This window comes from Hippocampus zosterae, chromosome 12 (assembly GCF_025434085.1).
Source record: "Hippocampus zosterae strain Florida chromosome 12, ASM2543408v3, whole genome shotgun sequence".
NCBI lineage: Eukaryota > Metazoa > Chordata > Actinopteri > Syngnathiformes > Syngnathidae > Hippocampus > Hippocampus zosterae.
In genome coordinates, this window is record NC_067462.1 from 3,429,337 (window position 1) to 3,450,692 (window position 21,356).

Sequence of the window (21,356 nt, forward strand, 5' to 3'; positions counted from 1 at the left end):
GAAAACAACAAAATGTTCAACAAAAAGCCCAAAAATTGATCGACAGATGTGCATCGTCTAATTTGAAGGGGGAAATTGCTAATTGTTGACAGTTGTATCGTTTCCCGAAAACAAAATAAAAAGTGTTGACTAGAGTTGGAACAACCAAAGTGCGGGAGTCACTACAAAATATTTATTCCACAAAAATGTGAACAAGGCACGTGGAATCAAAGCTACCCAATTAATTCAAGTCTGAAGAAGAAGATTCAAAGTAAAAAAACAAAACATGAGGATTCAACTGACCATGACATGACTTGAGACCGCAGTTAATGACAAAACAGCCGCCAAACGATCTACCCACGAGGACAGAAAGAAACTGCAAACTCACAATGAGGAATATGTGGCACAGACACGAGGGAGCTGATTGGTCGACACGAGGAACTGTCTTGACGAGAACAGGTGAGCACAAAAACCTAAAAAGAGTGAGACAGAAACATGGAGCGCGAGAAAACGGAACATAGGTCATGACGAGATTTTGTTGTTCTTTTTCGCAAATGTAACAAAGTGAGAATAAATTCAGATTAAAAAAAAGAAACAATTGAAAAGTTGTGAAAATTAACTGGAATTTTTCTGTGGAAAAAAAATATAAAGAGATATGCATTCATTTTTGTTCAATTAAAAAGAAAAAAGTAAACCCATAAAAATTCTCTTTGTCCGAGAAAAAAGTGGCGAACTGAATGGGAATTTTTGGAAGAAAAAAAAAATTAGATTCAAGTGGATGAAGTAAAATGATGACAAACTGCTCAAGAAAATTGGTAAACTAATGATTGAAATTTTTTTAGAAAAAAAAACATCATAAATTAGATGAACGGTCCTATTTTTTTCCGGAAAAAGGTGTGCAAAGTTCTGAGATTTTTTTTTTCTTTAAGATGAGAGCATTGTGCTACACGCAAAACCTTGAAAAAAAAAAGCAAAGAGTAAGTTGGAAATGACAAACCATGACAGCAGCGTTCCACCCCCCCAAAAAATCAGACGTTAAAAATTTGAAATGTGCGTAAAATCTACAGTTAGCCTTTGATGCTAACACTTCACATCACGGGAATAACGACATGAAAAAAATGATCGCATTTCATTGTTTGCGCTTCCTTTTCAGTTGTCGGAAGGCGCTTGCGTTTAAAGTTTGGTGCTGGGCTCCAAGTCTCGCTTTTTCTTATCCAGCGTGTTGGCGCATCCGTAGTGTTCGTCGTCGTCGTCGTCGCTGCTGCGTTGGCCGCCATTGTGATCGTTGGCGTCCATTTTGTCCAGGTGCTGAGCGTTCACGTACGTGTAGAAGTGAGCCATGACCGAGAACACGCCGCACACGGCCAGCAGCAGAGCCGCAAACAGCACAAACTCTTTCCACTGCAATTTTTTTTTTGTGGGGGAGAAAAAAAAACGTTTTTTTTGGTTTCAGTCATAGTCAAGAGTATCCTGAGAATAAAGTCCTATTTAGGAAGCCGTGAAGTTACACTGAGCCAAAAGACGATTCACTTATTCGCAGTCCTCCAAAGAAGAGCCACAGCGTGCTTGTTTCATCCCATTTCTTTTTTTCTTTGTTTGTTTTTGGTCACCCACCGTTTATGTTGACTTTACATTTACTGTAAAACTGACTCACATTAAAGGACAAACGCCAAAAAGTGCCATCAAACCAGACCACCTCGTCAAAAAAAAATTACACTAGCTTATTGCTAACATATAGCGCAAAAAGCCATAGATGTGCTAACAAAAATTGGCGTAAATTTTGTCACATTTTTTTCTCATCTTCAAAGTCAAGACGACCTGCTCAAGCCCCGCCCCCTCCGCTACGATCAAGACGATGACCACCTCGTCCAAAAAAAATTACACTAGCTTATTGCTAACATATAGCGCAAAAAGCCATAGATGTGCTAACGAAAATTGACGTCAATGTTCCGTCACATTTTTTTTTTCCATCTTCAAAGTCAAGACTACCTGCTCAAGCCCCGCCCCCTCCGCTACGATCAAGACGATGACGTTCCCAAAGGCGACGGTGAGCAGCCACCCGGCCTGCAGGACCGACTTCATGTTGGCGGGGGCCTGCGGGGACAATCGTTCTCAGCTACTATTTGAGGACCGCTCGCTAGTCCGAGTGAAGACCTGGACGGGAAGCCAAACCTGCGAGTAGGAGAACTCCAGGCCCGTGATGGAGAACAAGACTTCGCCTGCCGTGATGAGGACGTACTGAGGGATCTGCCAGGCCACGTGTACGTTGTTGGCATGGACGTCCTCCATCTTGTGTGTCGTAATTCGACCGGACTCCTGTGAAGCCGCAGAAAAGAAAAAAAATGAATATCCGGAGAGTGGGATGAGGGCGGCTTCCTGTCCAAGAGCGACAAGGTACCCTTCTGACCTCAAGGAGGACCACGGTGTAGGAGGCTCCGAAGTCCAGGAGTCCGAGGTCCAGGTCTGGGCAAGTCTTTGATTGTAAACTGCAGCTCACTTTATTATACCTGACACAACAGACAAGTTGGGAAAAAAAAATCTAGCATATCTGGATCAAATTTGGCAGGAGTTGGACTAAGTCTCGTGGACTTTAGACGCCCCACCAAATTTCCTTTTGCCCAGTGAAACGAGCTTTGGGGGCTGCTGCAGTCATTTGTGTGTGAGACAGGAAATGATGTCACAGTCCACTCACACTCCCCGCTGGAGGGTCTTGTTGGCGGAGACGCTGTAATTGGCGTCGGCGTGGAAGGTCTCGTCGCCCACGGTGACGGTGGCCGCCTCCGACAGCGTGTTGACGAACCTGCGCGTAGCCACGCTCGCTAAGTTTCACGCGGAGATGACAAGGGCATGCGTCGCGCTATACGCTCAAGGTCGAGTTTTTACCTTACAAGAGGAGCTCCTTCGTCACTTTTCTCGATGTGGTCCTTCACCTGGATTACAAACCAAAAGATTTATTTTTTTAAGGGGTGATATCAAAAATGTTGGTCAGAATGTGCTTGAAAAAAATATTTTCAAATAGTGTAATATTCAGATGTTTATTGAAATGATAGATATTTTTCTTTTTAAATATTGACAAATTTTGGAAGATCCATATTTACTTCCTCAGAAAATTTTCACAGATATACGACTTAGAACTGTGGGATTACGACTTTTTGGAAAAGGGAATTCATTCTTGCAATACTGTGACTCATCTCAGATGATGACTTTTCCGAAAGAAAAAAACCCCAACAATATTCTAGATTCTCGCAATTTTCCGTATTTTCTAAAAACTACTGCCCATCCATCCATCCATTTTCAGAACCGCTTATCGTCACGAGGGTCGCGGGCTTGCTCGAGCCTATCCCAGCTGTCTTCGAGCAATATGCAGGGGACACCCTGAACACCAGCCAATCGCAATTGCATGTTTTTTTTTCCTGGTTGTCCCATTCTTGTGTTTCGCGTTCACTCACCAGTCTGCAGCGTATTCCGGCTCGGGAGGGGTGCAGGATGAGACTGTACGCCTCCTGCTGGCCAAATGTGACGTTGCAGCGAGAGGTGGCCCCTTGGTAGTCGACCTCCAAGCTCACGTTGGTGCTGGGCGCCCCTAGTGGCAGCTTCAGGTACTCACCAGGATCCTGACACAAATGGAGAGGGCTCTTCTCATTCATTCGATTTTATTTAGATTTTTACCCTAAATCCTGTTTTACCCGCGTCAGAAACGTCCATTATAGTGATTTCTTTATTATTGATTTAGAATGACTTTTTAGGTCAAAAGCCGCAAATGTATGTGTTTTTTTTTTTTTGGTCCCGCCCCCAAGGCTACCTGTAGGTACATGAGCGGCTCTGGAAAAGGCTGGCTCTCGGGGAAGTGGAGACGGACGTCCCCCGGTGCCAAGTTGAAGACCTGCAGCAGACACTGGCCCGCTGGCGCCGGTTTCACCACCGTTTTCTACAACACGCAGCATACCCACAGTCACTCGTACCGCTAGCTTCAACCGTATCAGCAACGGGACCGTTTCTTTTACCAATTTACAATTTTGATTAACTGATACATTAACATCAACAATTTTCCATCCCCCGATTGGTAGGTCAAAGCAACCTTTGCCGTTAACGCACCACCACGTGGACCTCCACCAGGGCGGCGGCACCAAACGCCAACGCTGCAAAAATCATCCCGGTGGCCATCTTCCTCAGCGGACTGAGGGGAGGGGGAAAAAAAAAACAAAAAAACCCAAACATGATTGTTTTCTATGGGCATCAAAAAAAAAAAAAAAGTCATGATAGGAACTCACGTGATGTTGATCCTGCAGAGGCTAACTAGCGGATATATGAACAGGTCGAACACGGGCACGAACACCAGAATTAACAGCGCATTCAGTGTCTAGAAGGGAAGGAGACACACAAAACATTCATGAAAGTGAAGATTTTAGGCTCATTGGGCTCAGTTGGAACGCCCAAGATTTTTTTTTTTAATTCAAACCCCCTTCATGACACGTGAAATTTGGTTGAGAAGTTGTACTCACAAAAAAATGTCAAGAAGCCATGTCCGAAGAAACACCGGAAGCCAAACATTTTGGTTTAAATTGGCTGTTTTAGCAAATTTTGTATTTTTCAAATTCAACCTCCAAAGCCAGTTTTCGGTGAGCGACATCAATTTTAGTCGACATTGTTTTATCATGAGTAGACGCACCAAAGTCAAAAATTGTCCCAAAAAAAAATGCAAAAAAAAGGAAGTTTGTCATTTTTGGCATAAGGTGGCCACATTTCTGGGGAAAATTCAGCCAAAGCTAGTTTCACTTAGCCACATAAAATATGGTCAACATGTCGATCGTGAGTAAGTAACTTTTTTCCCCCCAGGAGGCACGAGTGAGTCCATACCTGCATTTGATCAGGTTTGATGGAGAAGGCACCCTATCACGGAGCACAAAAGAAACCAATAAAATGATTAAACTTTAACTCGAAAAAAATCTATCAGCAAGTTAATCAAGCCAGGAATTGAGAAGTGGGTGATCCATTTCGGTCGTAAAAAAAAGTTATAACAGACAATGATGACATGGAATAGAACCATAAAAAACTTTTAAAAAAGCAACAAACGTACGAAGGACATGTTCATCCGGGTGGCCTGCAAAGTCCAGCGCGAACCCTGGAATCAAACAACGCAACGTTAGCATTGTTAGCCTCCTTCGCGCTACCTTGACTTAACAACAAGTCGGCTTCTGGGACCTGTTGATCGAAGAGAGCCCAGAACATGGGCAGAGGGATGTAAAGAAGCAGGACCCGCAGAACCATTTTGATCTCCATGATCAGACGCTTCTGTTGACACAATTAAAAAAATAAAAATAAAAAAAACATGTCAAATGCTGAAAGATTTTTTTTTTCATTAAAATGCGTGTCTTAAGAGCAGGCGCGCTCATACTTCTGTCACGTCTTAAAAATATTCCGATGCATTTGTAATCAAAGTTAAATATGGGGCGACTCGTGCTCTGATGTCATTGCTTACATTGGTCACAGCCACGAGGGAGCATATCTGCAAGTCATCGACCATGTTGTGATTTTTTTTTTTTTAATAAACAAGTGAATTGCCTTTTATCGCACAAGCAACTTCAGCAGTTAGCACTAATGAGCCAAACGTCATACCGAGTACTTGTCCTCGGCCCAGTCCAGCCAGTGCCTCCTCTTGGACTCATACTTGGACCTCCTCCAACGGTTCTTGATGGCAAACTGCAAGTGTAGTTTAATTTTTTTTTTTTAACGTGAAAATCAATCACATTCTTGACAAGGAATGGGGAAAAAAAAAACATGGAGAGAACAAAGTGTTTGATGACTCACGCCGATGCAATTGCAGACCTCCAACAAGATGTTGCCCTGTGGAGGATTTCGCCGGTAGAGGCTGCTACCTAAGATAAACACGACTGTACCAAAAAAAAATAAAATACACACAAAAAAGTTAAAAGTTGAAGCAATAATTGTGTCGCTGCTCCCAGCTGAGTTTACCGTCAAACAAAACACAAAACAAAGACACGCGGTGTATTTAAAACCATCGGTTTAGCATGATGCTAACGCATCATGAGAAAGACCACAAATGGGCTAACGGATAGCACGCGGCAGTTATAATCCTCTTAAGCAGCAAATATCGCAGCAAAAAATAAAATACACACAAAGACGTTAAAAGTTGAAGCAATAATTGTGTCGCTGCTCCCAGCTGAGTTTACCGTCAAACAAAACAAAGACACGCGGTGTATTTAAAACGATCAGTTTAGCATGACGCTAACGCATCATGAGAAAGACCACAGGTGGGCTAACGGATAGCACGCGGCAGTTATAATCCTCTTAAGCAGCAAATATTTGAAAAGCGATCGAGCAAAGCAATGTTCACGGACGTATAATTCTTATCTCCTGCGAAGAACAATTCATATTACCGCAACTGACTGAGCCAAACATTTTAAGAAGACCAGAGGATCAAATTTGTGCATCCTTTAGGACCCGCATGCTATGAACAGCCACCAGGGGGCCGCAGCGTTGATTTGGGAGTTTTAGCACTCAAGGTTTTTCCATTTGTGAATCGGTTTCCAAGACTTTGTCCCAATGCGGTCTTGCATGTTTTTAAGCAACGCTCCCGTTGTGGCCTTTTTAAGTTTAGACTGCGGGCGGCCATCCGTGCAGAAGCTCGGCGATGTGCTACCGAAACCGCTGTGGATTCATCCACTCAGCCGGGAGAATATCAAAAAAACGTCATCATTTTAAGTGTACATATATCTCAACTTTTTTTTGTGATTTTATTTTACCACGGACAAAAATGATATCATTGAGTAGAAATAAATTGATGGAGATCTTCCTTACCCAAGGCCACCATCATGAGAGCGGCGGGCACGCCAAAAGCCAAAGCGTAGCAGTCGCCACCAAAACACTGCACGTCTCCTGTGGAGTGAGTGGGGGGTTCGGGGGGGGGGGGGGATTCTCAACATCAGCAGCACCAACAAGGGGTGGGGGCGAGCGGAGGAGCGGACAGCGACACTCACCTCTGAGGATGGGCGTGATGATGGTGGACAAGAGGCTGCCGGCGTTGATTGCCATGTAGAAAATGGAGAAGAATTTCATCCTCTCCTTGGCCTGACGACAAAAAAAAAAATTGACAAAAGTTGTTGCGTGATGTGCTGTCCGAGGTGCCCCCCCCCCAAAAAAAAACAACGACTTTTGCAGTTTGATTTCATGTCATCTGAATGTCATGCATAATTGTATTTATTTATTTATTTATTTTTAATCCCAAAATATTATTTTTAAAAAAAATCATGATTCCATATTTGGCTCCTTCTGTACAATTTGTCCACTCACATGCTTCTCCTGGAACTGGTCGCCCCCAAAGGCGGCCACGCAGGGCTTGATCCCGCCGGTTCCGAAGGCAATCAGAATCAGACCCACCATAGACAGAGCGCTACAACGCACACACGCACCCACAGGGGACTGTCAATCAATATCGATCGAGCGGCTCAGTCCGATTGAACTACGGGCACCCGTACATGTGCATGGTGTTGCTTCCCACCGTAGGAATGGCACCGACCGACTTGATCACATGACCCAGCGTGTAGACCACAGACAAGTAGATGATGGTCCTGCACGGGGGAAGTCGGGGTGGTGTTCAGATTGCTTCCATTGGTGACGAACGGTACGATCAAGTGAAGCCGAAGCGTACACGTCGGGACTGACTTAAACTTGCCGAGCCAGGTGTCGGCAATGATGGCACCCAGGACGGGCGTGAAGTAGCACAGGCTGCTGAAGGCGTGATACACGGCCGTGGAAAGGTCATGGTCCCAGCCCAGGTACGTCAAAAAGTACAACGTCAACACCGCTGAACGCCACAAAGACACAAAGTCAACGACATAAGGATGGCATCCGCGAGCCGTGCGGCAAAGTGAGAGATTGTGGAGCGCAACGCAGTAAAAGCATGACTGGGCCTGGGTAATAACTGAGGAATAACAACTGAGGAGTGTTTATGGTGACTAAGGTGCACACTAGACGGTGTTGATCCGTTCCGGGCTACTCCCTAATCACTAAAAACAACCCTTAGGGCACAGTCAATTTCCTGGATTGTCATGTGATTCGCGCTCACTTTTTTGAGTCACGACCAAGACGTGCTCCTTGCAAGCACCGCACAACTCGCTACCCCCGGCAAAGCAAAGTATGGCCTGTGGAATCTATGTTAAAAAAAAAAACTGACTAGGGCAGTGCAGCAACAGTGGGATTGCGGAGCAGTAAAGTGGAGACTGCGGAGCAGCAGCATGTGAAAACTGCAGCGAAAATGGAGACAGTGGAGTGGAGACTAATGGGGATTATGATGTGGCAAACTGGAGAGTGTACAGTATAAAGCAGCAACATTTGAAAGTGTGGAACACAACAACAGCAAAATGGAGACTGCGGAGCAGCCAAATGATGACTGGAGTTAAAATAGTACAGTTTTTTTTTTTTGCTTCTGTATGAATTACCTCTCATGCCATAGTAGGAAAAACGTTCGCAGAACTCATTGACGACGATGAAGCAGATGCTGGCCGGGTAGTTTGTACCACATAGTTTCTAAAAGAGACAAAATGATATCCAACATGATTCTTTGAAACTACATCCTAGTTTCAAAATATATATACTGTATGTATTTTGTATCCGCTTAGGAGAGAGTCCTGGTTGGTGCATAACAATTATCTCCTCACGACGCGGTTGGTTCCTTTGAAACGCAATTAAAGTGAGGCGAAGCTTGGCGAGTTGGGGGTTGGGGTGCGCTCAGAGCACCCGTGTGTTGCGTCATCTCAGTGCCCGACATAATTTCTGCGATGACACGTAAACGCCCCACCAGAATTGAGGCGAAAATTCAAATCCTGAGAGGTGGCATGTGAGACGTTCAATAATTGAAGATTGAATGGGAATTTTCTCCAAAACTTGCGTCAACAAAGCACGGACTTGTAAGTTAGATTTCCATGTGCTTTATTTTTGTAACATTATGCCCGTTTCACTTCGACAAAAAAATATACGGCTTTATGTGGGAAGCCAAAAAAAAAAAAAAAACAATGTTGAAATATGCCGTGTGACGTGTTCGCGTACTCGACAGACGAGTTGGAATTTAGATCCAGGAGTGTATAAAGCAAAGCCAGTGACCCCCCCCCCCTCCCGTACGACTTGTAAGACAACAGCGGTTTCATCTGGAAAAGACAACATTATTGTCGAAACATGAGCTAAGAATGCCCCTTGTTTCGTGGTCTAAAAAAGACTCATACGTGTGACGCGGAGTTCCAGAACTGGACGAGCGAGTGGGAATTTTCAATGACAAGCAGTAAAGCAAAGCCACCGAGTTGTATTTTTGTTCGTTTACCCCACAAAACAAAGTTAACAAAGTTACCTTGGTCATGTTGGCGGCGGCGGCGTGCGTGCAGTCGGTGCAGAGTAGAACCCCCCCGGCCCCCCAAAAAATAGAGAACACCCACTAAATCCGCCTCGTTCCTCCTTCTCCCCCTCGCGCCGCTTTTTAAAGGACTTCCCACCCCACCACCACAAGGAATTGGTCATGTGATGACGTCAAGTCCTAACTGACAATTTCCCTTCTGTTGATGTTTGTCCTGAAGTTACCAAAACGGTAGGTCACGTGACCAGCAGCCTATGTGTTTGTATGTGTGTGGGAGGGAACCAGCAAGGGGACACTTCTTTAGGTACACGCCCCAATAAACAAACAAATAAACCCATAAAACATCCATCATATTAAATAACGGTTTCAAATAAAATAAATACGACTTTTTTTAATCATCGGGAAGTGCAACGAAACTGTAGACATGCCTCAGATCCTACTATCCAAAAATAAAGTGATTGAAGTTCAATCCGAAATTTCCAAAGCATATTTGGCAATAAATACAAAATGTAATGAGGCATAAAATGTCAATAATCTTTTTAAACAGGAAAATAAAATCACCTACATGGCATTGGCTACCCCTCTATAAACAAAATGTAAAATTAAACCACATTTTGAAATACGGTCACTTCAACAAAGGAGGGGCTAAAATCATTCTTTCATCCTCATCTGTCCTTGAAGATAAGGTTGATGGGCGTGGCCGGGCACAGCAGAGTCCTGGTGATGGGTTTGACGGGACCGGTGCTGTTCGGGTCAGGCCTCACCTCAAAGCGAGCGATCAACTTTGGAAAGCACACAACAAGAGCTCAGTCAGTGAGCGAGCGAGCGAGTTAATAGAGGAACATATCGCAACATGGACCCGATCGAATAATTGGTCGCCTCGTCTAAATTCTCTCTTGTAATGTTAATTACATACAAAATGGCTAATGAATGAAAATAGCCAAATGTTCCGTCTGCCTAACCCTGAAGCGAAAATAAACAATATTTTGAAAACCTAATTTGAAACCCTAATCCAAATTTGGAATGCCCTCATTATAAACATCAATTTATGAACCCGAAACCTTGTTTGAAACCTTACCGTGGACAGCAGCAGGTACATCTCCAGCTCGGCCACCCGCCGGCCCAGGCAGGCCCGGATCCCGAACCCGAATGGCACCGATCCAAATGGGTGTTGCTGCTGCTTTGTGTTTTCCTGCCGCAGCCATCGCTCAGGTAGGAAACGATTCGGCTCGGGGAAAACGCTGTCGTCGTGTGAAACGGCATAATGGCACAGGTGGAACAGAGTCTGCGGACGGGCGAACACAGAGCCTTGCTTTCACACTGTAACGTCAAAATAGGTCCGATCCAGATTTAAACCAGTTCCAATCTGGATGTCAGTGAAAATGGAACATCTCAAGTGTCATTGAACATGTGGTCTGTGTAACGTGTCCTGCGATATGGCAGCACATCTGGATGAAATCCGGATCAAATCTTAAGTGTGTTCTTGGTCTGGCCCAGATGTGCAATCGGGACCAAATCTGGACCAAACTAGACATTAGTGACATGTAAAACGTCAATTATCACATTGTGGAAATGTGTCAATGTAACATCACACCAGGTTTTACGATGAAAATTGCAGACATATCAAACCAGGTTTGATCCAGATTGCACATCTGGTAACGGTGTAAATGCAACATGTAAAGTGTGACGCAACATGTTCAGACACTTGTGAGACTGCATGTTGTAGGTGAATGATCTTTGTCGACAGAATGCCAAATCAAGTGTGGTCCAGATTTGATCCATATTGTACTTTTGGCATGAGTCTCACTGCAACACACCTAAAACGTTCCGACCCATTGAAATGTTTGCGCGTAAGCTTATTCGGTGCGATTCATGCCTTACACGTTTGGGAAAGAGATGATCCCCCACCACGATCTCATTTTCCACAGTGAGGCGAGCGTTTCCCGGTACGACGGGGTAAAGCCTATGCCAACGACACAAAAAGTGGCTGTTAAAAACAAAAACAAAAAACAAAACAGAAAACAGATATCGGGCACGGCCTTGTCCTGCTCTCACCGCAAGGTCTCCCTAACGACCGCCTTCAGGAAGGGCATCCGAGCGATTCCTTCAGCGGTGGGCATCCCACGGGAGGCGGAGCAAACAGCCTCCACTTCCCGGTGGAGTTGATCTTGGATGCCAGGCTCCTTGGCCAGATGGTATAGAGCCCATGAAATGGTGTTGGATGTCTGGGGTCAAATACAATATTTCATATATCTCATTCCCCAAAATGTCATATACTCATTGTAAATTGTAAAGCAAAAACATTTTGTAGATTCATTTAAAACGTATTATGTAAAATGATAGGGTGTTTTATTTTAAAGAAACAAGTTACATATAGCTTTGTAAAAATATTTTAAAAGTAGAAAGGGATAAGGGACCGGGCCAGGCCGCGGACAGCGAAAATCTGCGCATAATTAGCGGCTATTTAAATGTCTGTGGAAAAAAAAAAACTTTTTTCGGTAAGCACTGGTCAAGAGCAAATTATAATCAGCATTTTTTTTGTGTACCTAATCGTGTTTTCGACACCGATTTTGAAAACATATTTTACCCCCCCCCAGCACATCAGGATTTTTTGAGATATTTTCTTTTTTTGATTGTTTTTAACTTTGACTTCTAAAATATTGCGCAAATGGATTTTACCGTGCGTTGTAATATATAGCGATGGCGTTTCAGAAAAAAACATTTTCAACTGTTGCTGAACCTTTAAGCTAGAGTTTAAAAAATGCGGGCAGATTCAGAAACAGCCCCCCCCCCAAAAAAAAAGTTTTAAAAAATATGTAATTTTTTTTTTTTTTTATAATGTCAGACCCTGATTTAATACTACAAAATACAATAAAACGAGCAGTGATTATTTTGCCAAGACTACATGAATTGAATAAAAACGACCCGAAAAGAAATGTTGGATTTTGAGACCGTGTCAACTCCCGCCAGCAGGAGTTCGGTGACGCTTCCCAAGATCTCGGTGAGGCTCATCCTCTCGCTGAGCAGCAGGTGGGTCAGGTAGGCGCCCTCCACGTCGCCATCCGCCTGCTCCTTCCTCCCCAGCTCCTCCAGCTTCTTCTGCACCAGCTCCTCCGCTGCATCAAAACAAACAAACGTGCATCCAGAAATGGAATGAAATGCCGACAAATTATTTAATTGTATGTGTACTGTGTCCTCACGCAGCTAATTCAGGTCCTGGAAGATTGGGGGGGGGGGGGTTATTTAGTCTAATTTAAATTTGTATGAATTTGTTTACCAAATACATTTCGTTTGACTTTTATTAATAATAGTTTGTATTCATTTTGATTTAATTGACATTACTTTGATGACAAGTTGGAATTGGGCAATTTAAATTATACCGGATTTGAAATCGATATGCTAGTTGTGATTCGTGTAATGGGAATTTGATATCTAACAGGGCAAAAAAAAATAGAAGTAACTGTTCGTACTTTTGAATGCTGAGCAGTTATTTTGCGGATAAGCAAAGTTGCCTGCTCATGCACTAGTCTGCACTCTGGGTAGCTGCTCAAAAAGCTGATTGGGCTGACCTTCACCACCTCCCAACAAGATAAAATGAGAGGGCAAGACTTGGAGGGGGGGGGGGAAGGCTCCCTTAACAGATCTGTGAACGGTGTCCCTCCGTGTTTTTTTTTTCCCTTTCTCGAATAAATCTCATCATTTTTTTATACTTGTCTTGGCTTCCCTGGACAAGACATTCATTTAATCATACCATACATATATTTTAATGTTGGAAACATTGTACATGCTTTGAAATGTAATTTAGATGAATATAAATCAATTGTAATTGCGCAAATTTGCCATAGTCTCAATCTCTAAATGTGGTACGCGGGCGCCGTCTAGTGGTAGAAGAAAGAATCACGGCCTTTTTTTTTTTTAATTTCACTTCGTTTGCGTTTAGTCTTTCAACGCTGTTTTGAAACATTTAAGGTGACATTTGCGTGCCATACATTTTAACTGAATAATTAATTTAGTAGAGTTCTGTAACTAGCAATAAATGTGATTTAATTTACGGTAAACAAACTAAATGTAGTGGAATTGTATTTGCGCTGAGGTGAATGATGAACTTTTGTGCCTTGAGGGAGGTCATGTCAGGCTATTCAGTGCATTGACACGGACCGGGATCAAGTGCCCAAATAACTCACGTTTGTGTTCATTTACTCGTGTCAACTATTTTTACTGACTCCACGCGTAATCATTGACAACAAACCAGATGAGAGGTTTCCACATTAAAATGGGCTTTTGCGGACAAAATGAAGGTTTAGGTGATAGGAGTCAGAATTCTTGAGGAGGGTAACGTGTTTGTGCATGTTGTTCGGACGAGAGTGAAATGATCTGCCAACGCCGCGATTGCTCATCCAAACGCGATGCCTGGCGTGCGTGTGGCGGCGGGCTCACAGAATTTGAAGAGGTGGTCCCAGGCGGCCACAAACTTGTTCCAGAAGGGCAGGTAGGGCCAGTAGCGCTTTGGGAACAGGATGACGATGGAAGACAGCCGGAACATTTCTCCCACCGACCAGATGAACTTCTGCGTCGCCTCGGGCACGTCCCGCTCCAGGCAGCCCAGCCGCGTCTCGAACAGCACCGAGCAGATGCCTCCAACAAACACGGCGTGCACTTGTCAAGCCGCCTTCGACACACAACTTGTCATTCCTTCCTTTCACACTATCCTTGCTCGTGTCCTTTCCTTCATCCTCTCTACTTTCCGTCCTTCCTTTGACCTTCCTTGCTTCATTCTTTGCTTCCTTCCTCTACTTTTTAGATCATTCCAAATAGCTTTTTATCCATGTTGTCATTGTGGGGGGTCACATGTAGAATTTTGAGCCTAGGGAGTTTGTTTTATTTTGAAATTAGGTGGCAAAATAAAATATTGAAAAAGTGACTTTTGTTGGTTTGTTAGTTGTTTTTTTTTTTACCTTCAAAAGCAAACTTATAAAGTTCTTCGGTCATGTCGTGCACCAGGCCGGTGGCGCCGCCGGCGTTATGCTGCCGCAAGCAGCGGAGTCGCTCCACAAAGTCGGCCACCACCGGGTTGATGGTGTCCGCGTAGGAGGCCACGTGTTTCGGTTTCAGCATGCGAGGGTTCAGGATGCTGCGGATACGCTGCCAATTGGCCCCCATCCTAAAAACAAAACACATAAAAAGAGTTAGCTCGAAAGCTAATATGCTAACAATAACGTTAGCGTCATGCAACAACGTTATTCTCTAATACTACAGATTTTGGGGGGGGGATTAAAAAACAAACAAACAAATAAACAGACTTTGTAAGAGTCTCACTTAACATTTTGACTTTTTTTTTAATTGTAAAAAGATGACTTTTTCGCAAATATTTCTCTTCTCAAAACATTTGTAATGCGGAAACTAGACATGTCCCGATCCCGTTTCTTTCCAGCCAAATCCGAGTCCAAGTCATTTGTTTTTAAGTACCTACTAATACAGAGTCTCGATCCGAGACCTCGGCGATGCTTTGCGAAAGAATCACCGGTTTCGGAAAGGGACAACTGCAATATTAACATGGGAACTCTTCATGTATTTCCTCGAACATCAAGATTTTTTCCCCTAAGCAATCGTAAATTCACATCTATTCTCAAAACTTTTTTCTTGTTCAATCACAATTTTTTTTTCTTTCATTTGGACTTTCTTCCCTTTAAACGAAAACTCTTCTCACAACATTGTCGTTTTCTTGCAACATTCCCCACGTCTAAAGTTGACATTTTTTTCTGAGCGTTTTATCCTCAAAACACGGCAGCTTTCCTCACGCAACATTCCGACCTCATTCCCGTAAAGTTGCCTCTTCTTTTTCTTTTGCTTTCCGTGTAACTTTTTTTCGGTATTTCTTCCTTCTCAAATTGTTTGTTCAATGTTGTTGAGAAACAGCATGTAGAGAGAACGCCCCAGTACAAGTCAAACAGGAAAAACTGAATGCCGACAAAGACCAAGAGTGAAGGATCAAGACTGGCGCGCCGTGACGCGGCCCACCCCCCCAAAAAAAAGAAAGTCAAGTTGTTACCACTCACTCGGTGAGGGGCCCGTGGGCTTGGTTGCGGACCTCTCGGTAGTGCCTCCAGTGCGGCATGTCGGTGCGGACCGGATGCCGGCCCTCCTGGCGCAGAACCTGCTCGATGAGCTCGGCGCTGGCCACGTTCACGACCACCAGGGGTCCGTACGTGGATTTCCACAGGGGCCCGTACAGCTTCTTGTGCTCGATCTGGAAGCAGAGACAGACTTGTATTAAATGAGGTCACGTTACTAGTATATGGTTTTTAGTATTGCTTCAAACAGGACCTTCTCGGACCGAAGTGGCTACTAAACTCACAGTGTCACCGAGTGTCATCGGCTGGTTGCAACAGAGATAGCGAGAGACTGGAAGAGTAACAGAAAGATGTGACCTAAGAATGTCCACGTTGACGTCCCATGCTGCCCCAAAAAATATAATAAATGATAAATGCCACTCAAAGGGCCTCATTTCATCTTCATGGACGACAATCCTCCAGCTCATCGAGGTCCCATCATCAGGCAACGTGTTTATTTAGTGACTTTCTCATACCGTAGTTACTTTTTAATACAGTATTATAATGCATGTGATATTCTAATTGTTTATTTTCTAATTCTGCTACTTTTTTACCACATTGCCAATAACGTTTTAATATGAAGATGTTTTTTTTAATGAGGCTAATGAACGCAGTATTGTATGAAACAAAAGCACCAGCATAATTAAATCTCTTGGGAAGGGGTGTCAAACTCATTTTTTGTCACAGGTCACATCATAGCAATGGTTTCCTACGGAGGGCCGTTACAACTATCAACGCAAATTCACGACAAATTGGTCAATCACTAGTTTTGAAATCAGAGGCCAATAAAAACTGTTTTTTCCAATATTATTACATTAATTTAAAAAAAAGGGAGGGGGCAAAAATGCTTGCAATATCTCAACATTTTTAAAAGTGAAGACATTTGTAATTTTGGTATTTCAGCAAATAAACATGAAGTGGATGCACATAATTCCCTTTGGCGGGACATAAAATGATGTGGCAGGCCTGATCTGGCCCCCGCGCCTTGAGTTTGACACCTGTGCTCTAGGTTTAATATAAACTGAATATAAAACTTTAAAACACAAATAATGAATCTGAGAGGAGAGTCAATATTGTGAAACCATAGTAACCTGCAGGCACATGTTGGGAGGTAAAAGAGGACGGCGACAAAACAAGCGGCAGGAAAATGAAATAATCAGAAAACACAGGCTGGCCTACTTACTTGCATCTGCTGCGTGGTCTGGAAGTATCCTTTGACAAAGAGCCAGTAAAGCGTGCGCAGGAAGCTCGGCCCGGCCAACTCGTCCATGGTCTTCACCCGGCCGATGCCGTCGGACACCGCACCGGGGCAGGTGGACGCCGGTTCCCTCGCGGGCTCGGCCGACGCTGAGGCCGCCGCCGCCGCCGGCGTCTTGGTGTGGATCCAGCGGCGGGGCCGGAGGGTGCGTGAGGCGAAGCCGGTGACGACCTTGGCGAACATGTCCGCGCTCTTCTGCTGCGCGGCTTCTAGCCGGTTTTCTTTTTGTGGTCTGCAAATGGCGCGGCGTGCTGGGAAAAACACACGGACTTTGACACGGAGCCGACCCACTTGCGCGAACACAATGACATGAAGAAACACGTTACTCGGATTATAGTGTTCAGCACTTGAAGAACGTGGCACTGGTGCCAAAAACAATACACGTCACTCACCATGAGGAGTCACTGATCCATAGCGGATTTAGATGAACTAAGATAAGAAAACCTTGATTTGTCTCACAATGGAGAAATCCTCAAACTTCGTCCACTGGACTTTTTTTTTTTTTGTGAGTGTACAAACCAAGTAAATGTAGGTGGTTTTGTGAAAAGCTCTGAAATTAACATTTTGAAATGGGCCCCCTGCCAACGACATTTAAAATGGGTGAAAATAATGTGATCATTTTTATATATAATTGAATCATAACCTACAGTTACATGAAACATCAAATCTTAATTTTCCTATTCATGAATATAAATGAACGTAAAAATATAAATGTATTCCCATTCGTAACTGTTAACAAAAAATATGATTAGCTAATAAAATAAGTCAATACATAAGTATTTTTTTATTTTAATGAAACAATTAATGAATCGTTCTCATTCCAAAATTTTGTTTATAACTAAGCTAGAACTCATTTACTTTGTGGGTGACCCAAAAATGTAGCATGTCTAACTTTCTAATGAAAGAATCACTCATTTTATGTCATTCATGATTACCTGTTGATGTTAGGTTATTTAAAGATGCCAAATTGTCCTCGGGGGTGACTGTGAATACTTTTTTGCCTCATTGCGCCCTGCGACTGGCTGGCGACCAGTCCAGGGTGTAACCCATCTCTCACCCAGAGTCAGTTCCTCCTCTGCTATTTTTGCAGGCTCTTCAAGAAAGAGAAAAGAGACGTGAGGCTAAACAGTACTAACAAAGACTGTCATATACCCAATTGAAGTATTTTATTTCTCCTTTTACAAACAGGACCAGTTCATTTCAAAAGACCCAAGCGAGAAAAAAAAAAGGCGGAGCTCAGCGGTGCCAACAGGTTTCCGATTGGTGAAACCGCCGACTACTAAAATTACATCACATATATTATTCTGAGGCTAGGCATTCACCGCTTGGAGAAATAAATTAATGATTCGGATTCAAGTATTGCAGGTTTAAAGCTACGAGGCACCACTGACCTGGTCAAGACCAATTTAAAAAAAAATTGCACTGCCAGCTAGATCATCAACTACCTACGGTAGCAACTAGAGATGCGAGCAGTTGGCTACATTAGCACCATATCGCGGAGGCAACTTGGTATGCTAGCAATTGGCTAAATTAGCAATCAGCCTTGAACGGCTATGGTATTGACAAAATTAGCTAATGTTCTGTAACAATTACACACGCAACATTAGCAACTAGCTGCTAGCGACAGACCATGGAGTCAACTAGTCAACCACAGGTGCTAGCAACTAGCTAATTAGGACCAAACCGCGAGGGTGGCTAGATACACTGTCAACTCGATATGATAGCAGCATTGGGAACTAACCACAGAATCAAGTAGCAACACACACAAGTACATGTGCTAGCAATGTTAGCAACACAATATGTAAGAACATGCGTTGGAAATGAGATAGATATGCTAGCACAGTAAACAAGCAGCCAAGGAGCTAACGAGCTACACCGGAGCCTACATACACTAGCACCGGTAGCAACTATCGAGCGAGGGGACTCGATACACCGACAAGATAAGTGCTTCACTTTGGCACCACCCAATGGAGGGTCATGGCTACACACTATCAGCTGGGTACAACATCATCGGTAGCAAGTAGCCACATAGAAAAGTAGCTACATCGGTGACACACTAGCAGCTGGCTAACAAGACATGGAGGTAACCAGCTGTAGTGTTAACTTGATATATAGCAATGTTAGCTACTAGCCACAGAGTCAAGTATCAACACCAACAACTAAATGCGCTAGCAATGTTAGCAACACACAATGGTGGCAACGGGATCTCCCAAAACTTGGCATTGGGACCAAAAACGGATCGTGGTTCCAGTTTTAACAAATGTTATTTTTATTGATGTTTCTGTGATTGAGTTTGGAAATTCAGGTCCTGTTTGAGAACAGAATTTTGGGGATACCCTGAGCCACGTCGCTAACATAGCATAATTTAGCTTGAATGATGAATTGAGTGAATAGTTTGGTCAGCGGGTGAATAGTAACATGAAATAAGCAAACGAATAAGCAGAGGCAGCGGTTAAAAAAAAAAAGTCTATGTACGACAAGGTTTCATGTGTTGAATCACCGCAGTGAGTGCTTTAAGACTTGATCGGCAGACATGTAAAGACAAAACAAAATGCAGGAGTGCCCTGAATAGATTGCTGCTTGCATTACAAAACAAAGAGAACTGATCAAGATGGAAAGGAAAGAAATGGAAACAGCGGATGTCCTGGCTGGTGATTGGTCAGTCACTTTCGCTGCCTGATTCGCTTAACTGCAGGTCGTTTTCTGCAAGACAAAAACACGAAGCGGTGACACAATGAAGGAGTCTCATGCTGGGACAAAGGACAGTGGAATGTTCCCGGGAGGGGTGGGCGTGAGGGGGTCAAACAATCTCACAGTGTGGTCCAAATGTGTCAAATGTGAATGAACTCGCAACACTGTTCCTTCCAAATTACTCATTTAATATATTTACTCACTGAGTGTGTTCATGAGCCCTCCTCCTCCGCCGCCACCTCCTCCTCCCCCTCCTCCATCCTGCTGGCGGCTGTTGGTGGTCAGGACGGGCATGCTGTGGTTGTTCTGGGCAACCGCTGAAGTCGGGGGCATGGCGGTGCCGGTGCCACCGGCCCGCTCATCCTCTGAGTCACTGCTGCTGGAGCTGTCATCGCTGCTGGAGGAAGAGGAGCTGTTGGAGGAACTGGCACTGCTCATCTGGTCCATGACGCGAGCCTCCGCCATCAGCTCTGCATGTGACAACAATCATCATTGAATTGCATCACACAACTGGCTAAATTAGTAAGTAGGTGGGAAGGCAAAAGTTGCCACCTTTCTCGATATCATCCAGGGGCGATGTGGGCGACGTCTTCCCTTTGGGCGGAGAACTTTTGGATCCTGCCAAGCTCTTGCTTCCACCTCCGCTGCTACCGCTACTGTTGCTCTTCATCTGCTGGCCCAGACGACTGGTCTGCTGCTCCATGCGGGAATGAATCTTACTGCTGCCCTCGGCCCTGGAACGCATAGAAAAAGCCAGGGAGCAAATGAAACAAAGTTCAGGATGTGGCCTTTGGGAAAAAAATAAAAAATAAATGTAAAAAAATTATTTGGCACCGGGTCTTCTTGACTGCAATATTGCTGCTGAGCTTCTCCAGTCTGTACTCGCCAGTGTCATGGTTGACAATGAGGATGCATTCCTTCATGTATGAGCGCTTGGAGCCCTTGAAAACTGTCACTGGGGCACTAGAACCCTAAATCACATTTTGAATGAAAAAAAAAACAACTTTGTGAAATAATTGCCGCATGTAGAGGACAGACGAGGAAAACACTGACCTCTAAATTGGGTAAAGTGATAGTGACTTGCTCTCCTTTGCCAACTTCCAGATCACCTTCACAGGCCGTGTCAATCGAAGCTGGTTTGAAATCATCTGGGGAAGAAAGTGAAGCATTTTTAATGAAATTAATTATGGACGTTAAGTTAAAATGTTATGAAAAATAATAACTAAATTAGTTATAAAGTAGGGTAGGATATTGTTTCCATACATTTCATGCGTTTTTTCCTATTGGAATTTGGGTGATGTAAATAATAATAATAATAATAATAATGACAATAAAGAAAAATATGGACGTGAAACAAAATATATAAATTGACCGAGGAGACTAGTTGAATTCCATTAGCCATTTGCAGCGTCACCATCTCTGATGTGCCACAAAGTGGCAGTGTTGTCTTCACTGACCGCAGGCTAACACAGAAGCTAATATACAACAGCTATTAGTGGTTAGTTTTCACGGCGAATAAATAGATTATAAATAAATTAAAGAAAAAAACGACATCGACGTGATGTAAGAGGCCAGTACACACAGACTAATGAGGTGGTTAGTTCTGTTGGACCGGCGCCCTTCGAATGAAAAGTTAATCATCTGCAAGCTAGCAAGCTAACTGTTAGGCCGTGTGGGGAAGAAGGGGGTAAAAAACAATTAATTTGAAGCGTTGACTTACATCGCACAGTGTGATAGGCACTTTTGGGGTGCTTCTCGAACGTCTCCCCCAATTTTAAGACGTGTTCCTGGTTGTCAAAGTTCGCGTAACTTGTTCCATTCATCCTGAGTTTCGCCGGATGAAAACTTTTGGCATCTTTTTTAATTATTATTCGACGGCCATGTAACGTAAAGTGTTGCCGAGCTCCGCCTCTTCTTCTTTCTGATTGGATCGGGGTGGACAAAACTGTGCCCA

At 43.8% G+C, this 21,356-nt stretch overlaps 3 protein-coding genes across 3 annotated transcripts; all 3 read right to left on the bottom strand.

Annotated features, from left to right (window-relative positions):
* Positions 1-158: 158 nt before the first annotated feature.
* On the bottom strand, positions 159-9,563 carry slc15a2 (solute carrier family 15 member 2). Its single transcript, XM_052082512.1, has 22 exons — positions 9,341-9,563; positions 8,439-8,526; positions 7,663-7,804; positions 7,476-7,568; positions 7,291-7,390; positions 6,978-7,068; positions 6,799-6,876; positions 5,788-5,870; positions 5,596-5,679; positions 5,182-5,271; positions 5,057-5,101; positions 4,837-4,869; positions 4,251-4,339; positions 4,075-4,156; positions 3,782-3,907; positions 3,429-3,593; positions 2,863-2,909; positions 2,672-2,779; positions 2,387-2,486; positions 2,152-2,295; positions 1,969-2,073; positions 159-1,380 (listed from the first exon to the last, which is right to left on the bottom strand). The coding sequence occupies exons 1-22, from the start codon at positions 9,347-9,349 to the stop codon at positions 1,153-1,155; spliced, it is 2,130 nt and encodes a 709-aa protein (XP_051938472.1). The 5' UTR covers positions 9,350-9,563; the 3' UTR covers positions 159-1,152.
* Positions 9,564-9,714: 151 nt separating this feature from the next.
* LOC127611770 (sterol 26-hydroxylase, mitochondrial) lies at positions 9,715-17,787 on the bottom strand. Its single transcript, XM_052082514.1, has 10 exons — positions 17,647-17,787; positions 16,637-16,962; positions 15,400-15,590; positions 14,299-14,504; positions 13,781-13,978; positions 12,296-12,459; positions 11,399-11,568; positions 11,225-11,306; positions 10,422-10,628; positions 9,715-10,125 (listed from the first exon to the last, which is right to left on the bottom strand). Exons 2-10 carry the CDS (start codon positions 16,892-16,894, stop codon positions 10,009-10,011), a joined length of 1,593 nt encoding a protein of 530 aa, XP_051938474.1. The 5' UTR covers positions 16,895-16,962; positions 17,647-17,787; the 3' UTR covers positions 9,715-10,008.
* A 73-nt stretch (positions 17,788-17,860) lies between these two features.
* eaf2 (ELL associated factor 2) lies at positions 17,861-21,324 on the bottom strand. Its single transcript, XM_052082520.1, has 6 exons — positions 21,123-21,324; positions 20,456-20,550; positions 20,237-20,373; positions 19,955-20,136; positions 19,606-19,872; positions 17,861-19,414 (listed from the first exon to the last, which is right to left on the bottom strand). The coding sequence occupies exons 1-6, from the start codon at positions 21,223-21,225 to the stop codon at positions 19,371-19,373; spliced, it is 828 nt and encodes a 275-aa protein (XP_051938480.1). The 5' UTR covers positions 21,226-21,324; the 3' UTR covers positions 17,861-19,370.
* Positions 21,325-21,356: the final 32 nt, after the last annotated feature.